The sequence below is a fragment of the Strix uralensis genome, chromosome 4 (assembly GCF_047716275.1).
Source record: "Strix uralensis isolate ZFMK-TIS-50842 chromosome 4, bStrUra1, whole genome shotgun sequence".
NCBI classification, from domain to species: domain Eukaryota; kingdom Metazoa; phylum Chordata; class Aves; order Strigiformes; family Strigidae; genus Strix; species Strix uralensis.
This window is the reverse complement of record NC_133975.1, coordinates 30137082-30151129: the sequence shown is the minus strand read 5'-3', so window position 1 is coordinate 30151129 and position 14048 is coordinate 30137082. Positions and strand designations below refer to the sequence as shown.

At 41.1% G+C, this 14048-nt stretch overlaps 1 protein-coding gene across 14 annotated transcripts in view; it reads right to left on the bottom strand.

Moving 5' to 3' along the window:
• The window catches only part of DCUN1D4 (defective in cullin neddylation 1 domain containing 4), a 41946-nt gene extending 28213 nt beyond the window's left edge, over window positions 1-13733 (bottom strand). For 2 of the 14 annotated variants that reach the window (XM_074866171.1, XM_074866174.1), the window contains exons 1-4: window positions 4391-13247; window positions 2818-2888; window positions 2315-2509; window positions 1849-1888 (exon numbers count right to left, since the gene is read on the bottom strand). Coding sequence is in view for 2 of the 14 variants with exons in the window: in XM_074866168.1 (XP_074722269.1) it covers window positions 1849-1888; window positions 2818-2888; window positions 13616-13640 (136 nt within the window). In the remaining 12 variants the exon portion in view is untranslated. Of the gene's footprint in view, window positions 1-1848; window positions 1889-2314; window positions 2510-2817; window positions 2889-4390; window positions 13248-13326; window positions 13409-13615 lie in introns of those variants that run through there. The other 12 variants (XM_074866170.1, XM_074866179.1, XM_074866168.1 and 9 more) reach the window with 8 other exon arrangements.
• Between the last annotated feature and the right edge of the window lie 315 nt (window positions 13734-14048).

Sequence of the window (14048 nt, the reverse complement as noted above, 5' to 3'; positions counted from 1 at the left end):
TAATACTTAGAAAAGACATAATTTGCTTAAAAGTAATTTAGATGTCCAGTACATTTACTGTTTGCTCAGAAACAACCGTTTTGAAATAAATGTAATATGTATTAAAAGCTCATTATAAATATTAACCTAAAATTGAAATACTCAAGATTTTTTAAAATAGCTTTTAGAAATCTCAGCCAAATTTAGATATGCATTAAGTCATCCCAAAAGCAGGGCCCATGATGTAATAACATTAACCAGGATAGTTATGTCAGAAAACTGTAAGTGTCCATATAAAGCAGTTCATCAAAACCAGTAACACACTCAAACACCTTTCAATAGAGATAATGAGAGTTCTGAGACTAATTTCTTATACTGACCTCTATGACAGAAGTGCTAGACAAGAGATAAGACCAATTCCAAATACCTTAAGCACACCTACTCTCACTGATCAATTAGTGACAGAAGGGTACTACCTCAATGCTTCACAACAGCTTTTTGTGATCAAAAGTAAACAAAGATTATGGAATGTACTTTCACACATGAAATCAGTATGCATATGTGTTTAGTTTGAGCACCTGGATCACAAAGGGAAAAATTCCAAGTCTCCATCAGGAGATGGGAGAGGACATCAGTTCTAACATATGGACAATAAAACCTCTGACTGTCTTGAACTACCTGCCTCAACCTCTTTTGCAGAGGTTTTTCAGCTATACAATCAGCTAATTTCAAGTATCAAATCACTAACCACGCTGAAGGAAAATATTTGATAGAAGCCTTTTGTGGCTAAATTAGTATAGTTCAACTATGAAACAAAGTCACCTGTCACAGCATGGAAGAGGGTACATAAGCCCTAAGTGAGCTCTGTCTGATCCCCAACAATGCAGTCCTATGCATCTCTTCTCATTGCTCTAGGCTAAGAGTGTGCTAGATTTAAAAATGTGTCCCAGAAATCTCCAGGAGAAGCTGACAGCTCTCTCCGCTTTCTTAAGCGCTCAAGGTAACATCAGCAAACATAGCCAGCACCTCAGGATAGAGAAAAACTTTGAGACAGATGGTAGAATAGATATGGTCAGTTTTAAAGAACAGCTCTGCTGAGTGATCAGGGCTTGAAGCCAGTAAGTTATTTTCCTTCCTCCTTAGGTATCACGCCTGAAACACAGAAAGGAAGGAAGAGAAAGAAATCAAGGAAGAAGCCAGCTCATAAATAACAAGCTCAGATTAAGGTAACAAATGTTGCAAGATACCAAGTCACAAAGCACAAATGTTGATGATGAATCAAGAATGGCAGCAAACTAGTACCAGGCACCAGAGATGAAGGCCTCAAAAAATGATGACATTTTATTGAACCAAAAGCAGATTTGGACTAATAAATAGCCCTTAGACACTGACTGAAAACCTGCACAAGAAACAGGAACAACCTGCATCAAAACCACTCAAGAAAGAAGCTAGATTGTTTGGAGAACAGCATTTAAACTCGGTCACAGGCATCACAATAGCCACAAGAGGTCTTGCTTCTGCTCTGTTCTCACGAATGCTCTTTCAAGAGTCAAAACACTGTAAGAACATGGATATTCTGCTAGTCTAATGGGTTGAGTCCAAGGAGTGAGAGAAAATTTTCATAAAGTCTTCTAAAGTACTTACACTAAGAAATAGTAAAACGACAGACACTGTTGAAACCTGTGCGAGTCCTTCACAAATGGGTAAATTAAAAGCATGAACAACTATTTTGAAGAAAACTTTAAAAAATCCTGGCACTTGTTTTCTAAAACTCCCTTAGCTTCCTAAAATACAATTTTCAATGATGTTAGAGAGACTTCTTTGGCAAAGCATGTTTCAATCTATTTCTACTACATCCCTATTAAATACCTGTCTGGTGATCGTCTTGACCAGCGTCCTCCGTCAGATTCTGCAAAAGAGTAGGAATGATACAGTTAAACAAGATGGTGATCTTCATTGTTCATTAATGTTTTTAACCTTTATTTGACATTAATAGTCATCTTAATTACTTAAGGAGCATCTACCTAAGACTTCAGAGCCTTCCTTTGTCTTTTCCATTCATATCTATCTAAAAAGTTCAAGAACAATTTTGAAATAATTTGAAAAATTTATTTATTTTTAAACAAAAATGTATCAAACTGTTTCAAGAGTGGAAATAACCATCCACTGGATGGGCAGTTTTGCATTTTGTATTGAACAATTCCATTAATAATCCAGCATTAGAAAGACTGGATTTACCATTTACTACAGAAATGGCTTTTCTTAAGGATAAACACACATGCATGTTCTAAAGAAAACTGATTAAAAACCAACTGAAATCTTGGAAATCAGTTACCCCTTTAGGCACTGTCTTTTTCACTAAATTTGCAGGGCACAAACAGAAGTCATATCAGCATTTCCAACTATGGTTCCAATAAAACAAATGCAAATGCACAGCAAACAAGCAGGGACAGTCTTCAAAACATCTTGTTTCACTCTTTGCATGGTTGTAAGAAGACAGGTTGCTCATTCAATATATTTTCCACAAGAACTGTAAGAAATTGGATAACGATGATGATTACCATTATTTCGTATATCTAGAAAAGCTGCTTCTATGGAGACAATATCTAAATCCAATGTTGCAGCAAACAGTGCTCAAACTCCACTCTGACCCTGGGCGTATAATATTTCACCTTTTATTACTACTGCTTATCTCTTAATGGATTCAAAACCAACAGCCTGTCATACAAAAAGGCAGTTATAGTTTTTGAAAGTGTAATCACTTAAGTGTTTTCAATCACCAAACATTCTGGACTAAAGCCCTAGCTATTCTGGTTAGAGAAAATGGCAAGTCATTACCAGCCTATTGAGGGTGTGGTAAATCTTGTGAATATTTGCCAGTGTTGATAGGTGAGAATTCAGTTGAAAATCTAGAGGGGGAAAAACAAAAAAAAAGTTTTAAACTCTCTGGTTTCCAGCTGTAGCAACTACAATCTTCTAATGTTCTGTTTGTTTAATAAAGTCGTATTAACACTTTTTCAGCATCAACATTATCAACACCAAGTGGAATCAGTAAGCGAAGTCTGCAAAAGATATCCTATGCATTTTTCTTATGACCATCAGCAAAACAGGGCTAGAGTAAACTATAGCTAAATGCAAAATTATATTAAATTTAATTAAATTAAATGTTATTAAAAAATAAAAATTACTTGCAACTTTTTTCCTTTAAATTGGGAATCATTATCATTTCCACGCTACCCAGTCCTTCTGTTCCATCTATTCCAAAACCAATTTAAGTACCATGTAACATTCTAAAATCATTACTAAAAATGCGAGTTTTTAAAAAAGATAATTTTATTAATACACACGTACTTGCCTTTATATTAATATCCTTGCAAAACCAAGTGACTGGAATACACTTACACAGCTGAAACATGACTTTTGTATAACAAACCAAAGGTCACAACACAACAGCTGTTAAGACCAGAGCCAATAAAACCAAAAATAAAATATTCCGACACTTCATGAAAGAAGCCATAGCATAGATGTTAACTTTGCTTCCATGCTCCAAAAATAAAACACTTCAGTTTGCTTCAGTTGCAAAATAGTGACAAACTAATTTTTCTCTATTCTTTTAAATCCTCTATTTTTGCTAGACATGTGTCGAGGACAAAACTGGAAAATAAGTAATTTACAAAAAAAGATCAACTGTGATCTGGGCAGAGAGAGCACGCAAACCAACAAGAATCTCAGAAGCTGGACACAGACCAGCTGACAGGGATCAAAGACAGCCAACTACTATACAATATTTCCTTTTAAACTAACAGCAAAACCCCACTAGAACTCCTGCATAAAAACATTCTCATTACAGACCCGTACTATATGACAAGCAAAGTATCTCAGTTATTCTGTATGTGTCTAGTGTCACTGAGCAGTTGTTAATGCATTAAGGCATTTCCACTGTGAGACATTTAATTTGGCTTTGCCCAGTGGCTAATACAAGATGCAAGTAAGGTCAAAAACATAATTTCCACGTTTCCATCCCAAGCATTTCAAATTTATGCTTTCAAAATACACTTAAGGTGACCCAAAATCTAAAGATAAACCAAAGGTATCATTAAATATCAGATCCCCAAGTCAGTGAACCACACTGCTATGAAGTTAAAAAGTGGATCTGAGGGAACTGCCTGCTGTAAGTGTACTTGTTACATGCATCGTTAATGGAATTCTCTTATCACAGTGAATTAAAAAAACCTAATCAAGAGATACCTTTAGGAAGTATATATTTCATTTATTATGTTAGCTAGACAGTATCATTTCACTAATTGCTACCTATTTATTAATGTATTGTCTCCAATCCACAACCACAGCAATACAATTTCTTTAAGACAGAGGTGCCAAAGATGGAATTTCCAACTTTAGATATACTTACCTATATGAAGTCAAAGACAATCCAGATCTTATCACAATACAATAGGAAGATCTTGCATGTCGAACAGGGTGATAGATTTTTTCCTGCATTAAGTGCTCGATAAAGTTCCATTTTTGCTAGTCAAACAATACTAAGCAGAACCATTCTGCAGAAAACCTGAGTTTCTTAGCCAACCTTCAATTCAACATAAAGGAATTTTTTAAAAAAAAGGGGAGGGGGGGAACATAAAAGCCATTCTGAGAAGGGCAAGATTAAAAGGTAAGATTTATTTTGTTAACTGCCAGATCAGACTAAGCTTTCTGGAATATGAATTTTTAAATTTCCCCTGTTGCTCAGCCTAAAATCTACATAGAACATGAGTCTTTAGAGAAACCAACCAGTTACACCTGGAGGTAACAAGCTGAGCACAATGAGCAAATACTTTATTCTAAACTAATATTAACCAATAATTTTTAGACGGTACTCTTAAAAGCAATAGAAAAATATTTTAAAATTAGGATTATACATGTTCTGGTTTGTGTGTGTGGCAGGGGTTTTGGTAGCAGGGGAGGGGCCTACAGCAGTGGCCCCCTGTGAGAAGCTTCTCAAAGCTCCCTGGCTCCAAGCTGGACCCACCTTTGCACCAAGGCTGGGCCAATTTGCTGTGCCTCTGCTGTAATGTATTTAAGAAGGGGAATCTGGGAGGAGGACTTAGACTTGTGAGGAGGAGTTGCAAGGAGAACATCTGTGTGAACACCAAGGTCAGCAGAAGAAAGGAGGAGAAAGGGGGGGGAGGTGTGGCAGAGCAGAGACTTCCCTGTATCCTGTGGTGAGAAGGCAGGGCCACTCCCCCCACCACCCATGGGGGTCTATGGTAAAGCAGATACCGATTTGCAGCCTGTGGGGGCCCCATGCCCCCACAGGTGACTGTGCCCAAAGAAGGCCAGGACTCAGTGGGAAGAAGGCCCCAATGTTGCAGTTTGGTACTGGGAGGAAACACGCGGGGGTGACCCACATGCCCGTGGGAGTGACTCATGTTGGAGTTGGTTTGTGGAGGACTATCTCCTGTGAGAGGGGGACCGCGCTGGAACAGGGGAGGAATGCCAGGAGCTCCCCTCCTGAGGAGGAAGAAGTGGCAGGACTGACCACACCCCCCATTCCCTGCCCCCTGTGACACTGGCAGGGAGGAGGTAGAGATATCAGGAGCAAAGCTGAGCCCACGAAGAAGGGAGGGATGGGGGAGGTATTTTCAACATGTGGTAATGCTTCTCATGGTCCTGATCTGTCTGTTAGGTGTTATTAGTGTCTGTATTAAATTTATGTTCTTTTTTTTCTTCCCCTAACAAGTCTGTCTTTTGCCGGTCATCGTAATGGTGGATCATTCCTCCCTGTCCTTATCTCAATGCCTGAGCCTTTTGCTTTACTTTCTCCTTCCCAGTGCTGGGGGGAAGGGGGAGTGAGCGACTGCTTGGTACTCAGTTGATCTCTGAGCTTGAACCACTGAGCCTTTTGCTTTATTTTCTCCTTCTCATCTCTGTGGGGGGAAGAGTGGGGTGAGCAGCTGCGCGGTGCCCAGTTGCCCTCTGAGCTCAAAACATGACAATGTATCTTAGGTATTGCCTTTGAAATAAAACATTCCTAGGCACTTCGAAACACATCATTCATACCAGTATGTTTCACACATACACTGGAAATATCCTTACAATTTTAAGCTGTTACTTCAAAAATAGGTTACATAATTATGATGGACTTGGAGAGGTTACACAAATACATTTTACAGCTCTTATACAAGCATCACACCTTAAGTTCATAAAGACTGGTTTATGCATATGAATACGGAGCACCAGAGTCCAAAGTTTTCTCTCTTCTACAGGGAAAGCTTGCAAAGTAGGGATATTATCCAAAACTGAAAACAGGCTTCTTTTACAGTAACTGTTATAAAAGCAAATATGAGAAGCAGACAATGAATTAGGAAGTTAAATTACAGCTCAAGACACCTTCTGAACTGGTCACAGGGTTTGCTGTATCTATATTGCAAGGAAGATACAAACTGTATCCTATGCCATTGAAAAGGCATATTTCGAAAAAAGTGTTTTCGTAGAAACAGAAACCAAAAAATAATACCATCTTGAAAACTAGCAAAGGGACAACAGCGTAGTCAACACAACAAGCAAGTGATTCAACAGCTGCCTGCAGATGTATGCTTCAGGAACACACTCTCTCCCTTCCACCTCCAAAACTTCCACACTAGCTTACCCAGCCTCCAAGTTGTGCCTGCCTGACCTCCTTGGTCAGCCCGCTACCTCAGGAATCTTACTCGCAAAAAATATAAACAAACAAACCCTGCCAGCTCAGTGATCTGAATCAGATCACCAAGGAGATCTAACACCAGATACGCAGAGTCAGAGCAAGAAACAGGAAAGGTCCTCCCAAGTGGGAGTAAAGCAGTCTCTTGTGGCAGCAGCAACATGTTAAATCAAACCAACTGTCCATCCAAGACCCACTATGAGAAGAGAGATACATCCCATGAAGCTACACACTCAACATTTGGTTGTACAAGCTTTACATGAAGAAAGCGATCATGTGTGAAGCTATTTTTCACCTGAATAGAAGAGTTTCAAAGCACATGAATCGGTCTAAAAATATTTTTTCTCCTGCAGAAAAAAAAAAGTATTATTTTACAGCAAAGTACCACTCAGTTTATTGACCTGGGATAAGAAGGAAATGGGCTTACTTCATGAATACTGAAGAGAGATGTGCTGGAATGTTTGCTAAGACTTTAAGAGGTGTATGTTAAACAAACATACGTATTTTGTTGATTAAATTATTTTTCATGTAGATTTAGCTTATCTTTAGCAAAGATTGAAGCAACGGAAATTCCAAATGGTATTAAATACTTTGCAGTAATTCGGAATGTAACGGCTAAAGAAAAAAAAAAATCTGAGTAAAATAATTGCAAATCCAGAATCTGGAAAGGAAAGAAATGCCAGAGCCAACCTAATACCATGGAATTCAAACATTGTCTGCAGTTTATCATTAACACTTAAGTGTTAAAGTCTGTGTTACTCAATTAGTCACAATCATATACAATTTAGAAGTAAAAAGCAAACGGTTTAAGAATAACTTTGAAAATATTTTTTAAAATAACTTTGAAAATATTATAGATTAAGGTTTAGACTGGACCTGACAGTTATGGAGAGGCAAAAGAAACAACAGCTAGCTGGGCTTCCTTACATAACAAGCTAGACAAAAATCATTCTACAGCCCCTCATCAAGACAAACATGAAATACAATGAACAAACAAAAAACTCAATATATCTGAAATATAAACAAATGATACAGATGAACTGAACTTGAATACTCTACTGTCCTATCTGAAATGAAAAAACTTTAAAGGTCAAGTCCAATTTTTTGTTGGAGGGAACAATGTGTTGGTAAACTACTTAAATGAAACCACAAATGAATACCTAAAAAAAAAAGTATTTCTGCCTATGCGCACATAGACACATACCTGCCTGAACAAAAATTTTAACTTAGTTTCTCCCGCCAAAATTATCATTTTAAAGCCTGGACAAAACACAGCTACAGGGTGCACTACAATCTACTAAAAACCTAGTAAAAAATTAATAGTACTAAACCAGATCAGCAGCTGACTCCAGGTTTCCTTTAAAAGCTTCTAGATTATTTTTCTGAGCAAACAGAAAACCTATACAAAAATCTCACAGTAACAGCAGATCTAAAAATATTTATCCTAGACAGGCATGCCATATAAATGGTATAGATAAAACTCTATTAAAAATTAAGTATGGAAGTAGTTATAGTAGTAATTTTTATTACTGCTAAGATATATCTGACTCAGTACAAATATTGTGTGTAAACCTCTCTAACCTTCTCTGAAAAAAATTCAATAGAAAACACACACTAGGCAAACTCATTCCTGAAAATTAAAATGGAATGTTTACGCTTTTATTTTTGTTTGTTTCCCTGGTTTCAAATTTGTAGTAGTACTGGAAATAACAGTTCAAAGTATGTCTTCTTTATTATTTTAAATAAACTTTACTTATCAAAAAATCATTTAATGTATGAATTACACTATTTCATGCTCTGTAGTCTACTTACAGAATTATCCTAACACTAAGACAATTTATATTGATTAATGAACTTAAAAGTTCAGATCTCAAACCTACATTTGGTGAAAGCCTTCAATACTTATGTTCAGGAAGCAGCATTTCTATGTTCATTACTAAATGCAGGAAACAAAAGGAAAAAGTGCATCAGCTTTGTTTTCATTTACACAAACACTTCACAACACACCTAAAAACCGAGATTCCCGAACTGCAGTATAGAGCAGCTAGGAGCTGACTCTGCATTCCTGTCAAAAACAGGATTAAGAATTCATTTCCAATGTGTCTGAATCCACACAGGCAGTGACACCCTTTAGCAGGGGCATCCTGCAGAAGAGACCTCTCTCCCAGACCATGATGCGGGGGGCAAGCATGTGGGCCAGGGAAGGCAGAGAAGAACAGGCTTGAAAAGTAGGGTCACCCTTGATTTGGTGGGATTGAACACAGGGCATGAATCAGAAAGTAAGGAAAATTGAAGTGAATTCCAGCCTGGACAGTAAGGACATGCAATTAAATGGAAAGAGAAGGGGGATGATCCATCCTAGCTTGAGGAGCAACAGGACCCAGCCATTACAGCTAAAGACATGGTGCTGCAGGACATTTCTCCTGCACACATACATGCAGAGCTGCACCAGGCTCAGAGCTACTGCTGACACCAGCAGTATCCAAACCCGCAGTTGCAAATTTGTGTACATTTTCCAAACACAACAGCCTAAAATGTTCTGGAGCAAAACACAGAGTGATTCAAGCTATTAAAAAAAAAAAAAAAACGACAAAAAACCCCCAAACAACAAAATGTGGTTGAAATAACACCACACTAAAAAAACCCTTATCATTTTAAGGTAAACATTCACATTCACCTCTAACATTCATGTAGTCAGTCACTCACTTTATCTACAACAACATATTTTTAAATTACTGCATGCTAAATGGATAGGGAAAAGCATTCATCTTTTCCCACAGAAACAAATCCTTGCTCTACCTTGGGATTTAAAAAGTACCCTGATCTGAAGGCTTGTTTACAAAATGAGCTACTGCAGTTTAAAGTTCATTGAGAATTTCAGAGCGATTTAAGGAGTGCACAAGTTGTGTAACTTACTTTAGTTTGAATGCATTTCCATTTACCTTAAATTGAGACTGAAAAACGAAGAGCTATGCTAACATATGCTATACTAACGTATAGGATAAAAACCCTACACACTGGCTTATGGGGTTTTTCTAGGTTGGGGGGTGGTGTTAATTGGGTGTTCTGTTTTGTTTTTTATAGAAAAGATCTAACACTAAGTGTATTGCTGATGCAAAACACCTGTTTCTGTTGGCAAATGCCACTTGTGTACCTACTAAATGTATTTGATATGTATTCCTAATGGAGATTCTTGTCAGAATATAATAAAGCTGGAATGACCAGCCTCAGTTGGAAAAGAATGAGTAAAAACAGTGGATAATTAGAGCTAATTTAAATCTGTTTCTAAAGCATGTATTACCAAATCAAACAGCATTTCAGTGATTCCATGTTATTCAGACTGTGAACAGACATTCTTTCAGTGTACAATTCAAGAACATAGGAAACTGAGCTACAAAGCATTTAATACAGAACCAATTTTACACCCATTTGATGCAAACTGTTCATCCAGTCTAACTCTTACTCTACCAACAAATTAATTCTAAAAAGTGTCAGTGAGTTAGTTTTGCATCATTTGCTGCTATGGCCTGAGAGTTTTTTGCCAGCACTACTCTTAACTTCATGCCAGATTAGGTGTCATCTGTCATCCTACAAAGGGCATAAAGCTAATAAAAACTTTGTATCTCGTGCTCTAGCTAATTCAGCAGAAATGCAACCCTGTCAAGTACGCACTACTAGCGTATCCAGCACCATGCAGATCTGGTATACATCATGATGGATCTGCAACAGCTTAGGAACAGCTATGCCAGTCAAAAGCATTACTGCCCCAGCTGTTTGCTTCTTCCTCTCTGCCAAGTTACAGAACGCACAGCTCTGCCAGCAGCACAGGTCATGGGCACATTCCCTAATCCACTTCAGGCAAAAATCAACCACGTCAGTTTAGACAATTTAGGTAAGTGGCAAGTGCTAACCCAGATACATTTGACTTGAATGGGTTAGAGAGTGCTCCTACTTTACCAGTTGAGCAAGGGAAGCAGTAATCTACAGCTAATGGGCAGTAATGAGCAGCTGCAGTAGACAGTCCCATAGTCTGTGCAGCCGCACATCTGCATCAAGTGACACAGAAGCATGTGTCACACCAGCTGGTTCCTGAGGGCAAGCTAAAGTCTTGTAGCTCTAACAAATATATATATATTTATATATATACACAACTATACATATATAAAAAACACTGAGCAAACTGGTAGTTATGAGCCAAAAGTAGAAATTCTGTTTAACCTCAGACCCATGTTTTTAAATAAAACAACTTAATTGGACAGCATCAGAAAAACACTGGTACATTTCATATAAGGGTTCTGCTTGAAGCCCTTGTTAGTAGTCTTACTTACTGTAGAAGAAATAACCACACTATTAAACACTCTAATATTTAAATTGCATACAAGAGTTATACCTTTTCATGGGATGTACCGTACTTCCTAGTGCAATGCTTTTTGGCAAGCACAGGACAAATTAAGCAAGTTTTCCTCTTCTGCTTCAAGACACAAACAAAACTAGGAAATAATGCTTTGAAAAAGCCCAAAGTCTTTGTTTTCAATATCTCTAAAGTAAGGGGGAAAAAAGTAAAGAAAATACAGGATTAATAATTCACTTAAAGTTAGCACAAAAACTACTCTGACAGAAGTAAATTTAGATCAAGTGCTCCAACTAGACAAATGAAATCTCATCCTGATACAAAAGAACACAGAGAAGCAGTGAAAGGAAGACTGTTCATCTGCCTAACTCAATTTATTGCACAGCCTTGCACTGAGAAGACATCTCCAATTACAGTTATTGGAATTGCAAGAAACTTTAAAGCAAACACTTGAAACGGAAAAAAGGAAAGCTAATATTTCTCATATAATGTGAATGGTGTATATTCAGTCTCAGAAAGTAAAAACTGAGACTGAGCAAAAATGCATTAAGAGATAAATGTTGTAAGAACAGGTAAGAATCTAAGAAGGATCAAAAGAAGGCTCAAAAGAAATGTTCAGTCAAGAAACAATCATAAGCCAACTTCTGTATGTGTAAAGATATACTACGAACACTTTCAAGCATTTAAATCAATGAGGGAAAAAAACTACTAGGAAGTTACAGATAACAAAGTTAATTTAAGAAAACACTCCTGTTTAAAATAACACATAAACAAGACCATGAACTGCAAAAAAAAAAAAAAAAGTATTGAGGTGGAAGATTCAATCATTCCAAGGGACATTTTTAAAGACAAGCCAGTAACAGCTGAAGGCTGCTGAGAAACAGTACTCTTCTTGTTATCTGCAGAGAACTTAAAAAAAAAAAAAAAAAACCACGACAAAAAACAACACTACACAGCCTTAAGATCCTACGTGAACGTGCATTGGAATATTTGTAACTGTAGCTTACATGTGTACAGTGAAGACCTGCACCTTTTTTTGGACAGGACACATGACAAAAGACACTGAACAGAAGGCATTTTCTAGAATAATTACCCTTCCATTTCGAACAGGAGACCGTTATTTGTGCTTTAATGGCAGCTTTAACCACCACCATATAATGATCCGTAAATATAAAGGTAAAATAAGCCAGAACCACTGAAGAAATTATATAACCTTATGAGTTAAAGCCTTTACAAGGCTGCCCCTGTCCAATCTCTCATTTTGAGAAACACAGAAGGATTCAAGAAAATCCAGGCCTTATACAGCATTTCTCTCCATAATTGCTTTCAGGACTTTGTCCAAAAGTCAGACCATCACTCATTAACGTATGATCAAAGCTTCAATTTTCATTATCTCTCCCATAAGCAAGTTCTGCAGTAATACAGCGTCTCCAAGCCGCAACTCCTTGCACAGTGAGAACACGTTCCTGGGAGATTTCACAGGAATTGGGAACATCGTTCTGCCGAGACAGCTCAGGATGACAGCCTCACCTCTCCAGCGGACGGGGATGAAGCCTATTCCTGCACCCCAGTTACCCCACAACTACGCAGATGTGTAAACCCCCACATCAGGCAACCTGCCTACAGCATACGGTCCTGCCTGCTCTGAAAGAGAAGCCAGAAACTATATTGCAGGGACAAAGCTCTCCCCACGCTCCTCCAGAGGCGCCGGCGTGATCCCCCCCCCCGCCCCCGAGACCGAGCGGCCTTGCCCGAGGGCGGGGCCCAGCGGGTCCCGGGCCCCACCGGGGGCTCCACGCCGGCCGCGGGTACCGGGCTGCAACTCGTACGCCGGCGCGGGGGCGGGGGCCGCGTGCCGCGCCGCCGCAGTGCCTGCTGGGAGTTGTAGTCCCCCACTTCCTGCTGGCGGGCCCGCCGCGCGGGGCAGCCGCAGCACAGACTCCACCTCCCACAATGCGCTGCGGCCCCCACTCCCCTTCACAGCCCGTTTCTCCTGCACCGGCCCGGCGGAATCCGCTAAATTAACCACCACCCACCTTCTCCCCACATACGCGCCGCTCCCACGTAGCGAGGCCGCCGGGCAGCTCTGCTGCCCGCGGCCGCCCTCCCCTCGGCGGCCCCGGCTCCCTCGCAGCCACGCACGAGGGCCGGCTGCGGCCTCACCCGCTAGCAAGCTGGGTTGGGGAAACTGCGTCACACCCTCCCAGCGCCCCCGGCCCCCTCCGGGGCTGCTCCCCTCACCCGTCCCCGCCACCGCACAGGCCGCCCCCTCCCGACCCCGGCCCCTCCCGCCCCTCACCCTGGGGAGGCCGCCGAGGACCGCGGGGCACCCGCCGTCCCCACGGGGCCCCCGCCCCCAAGTACGCACACCGCCTCTCTCCCCGCCGGTTCTGCACTCGCAGACCTGACAGCCTCCCCCGTCACCGGGAGCCCCGGTGCCGCATTCGGCCGAGCCTCCTCGGTGAGGAGCAGGAGAAGCCGCCCCCACCCGGGCGGCAGTGCCCGCCAGCGGAAAAGACCAGGCCGGTGGCGCCGGGTGCCGCCGGTGAGCGGGCGGGAGCGCGCGGCCCGGCCCCGCCACTACTCACTGACAGCGGCGGCATCCGAGTGCATTTTCGTGCAGCGCACACACTGCCCTGCCCGGCCCGGCTCCCTCTGCCCCTCTCCCAATCACAGAGCCCAAGCACGGACACCTCCCGCCCCGCCCACCGGCGGCACCCATTGGCTCGGACTGCCCCCAGAGGCAGTACGTCCTGCTCTCCTACTGAAAGAGGCTCCTGCCATTCTCCCTCTGCCTGCCCCTCACCGCCTTCCCCGCCCACTCCCGACCTCCTATTGGGCTTAAGGTCGAGCCAACCCCGCCCCCCTTCACTCTGACTGGGTTTTGCCGGTGTCAGTTTTTCCTGGCCTTGAAAGCGCGTGCAAAGAACACCACTTTGTGCCACCCGTGGCTCTGATTGGCTACGGCGGCCAAGGGTCGCGCCCACGCCCTGATACGATTGGGTAAGCGGGGAAGGGGGC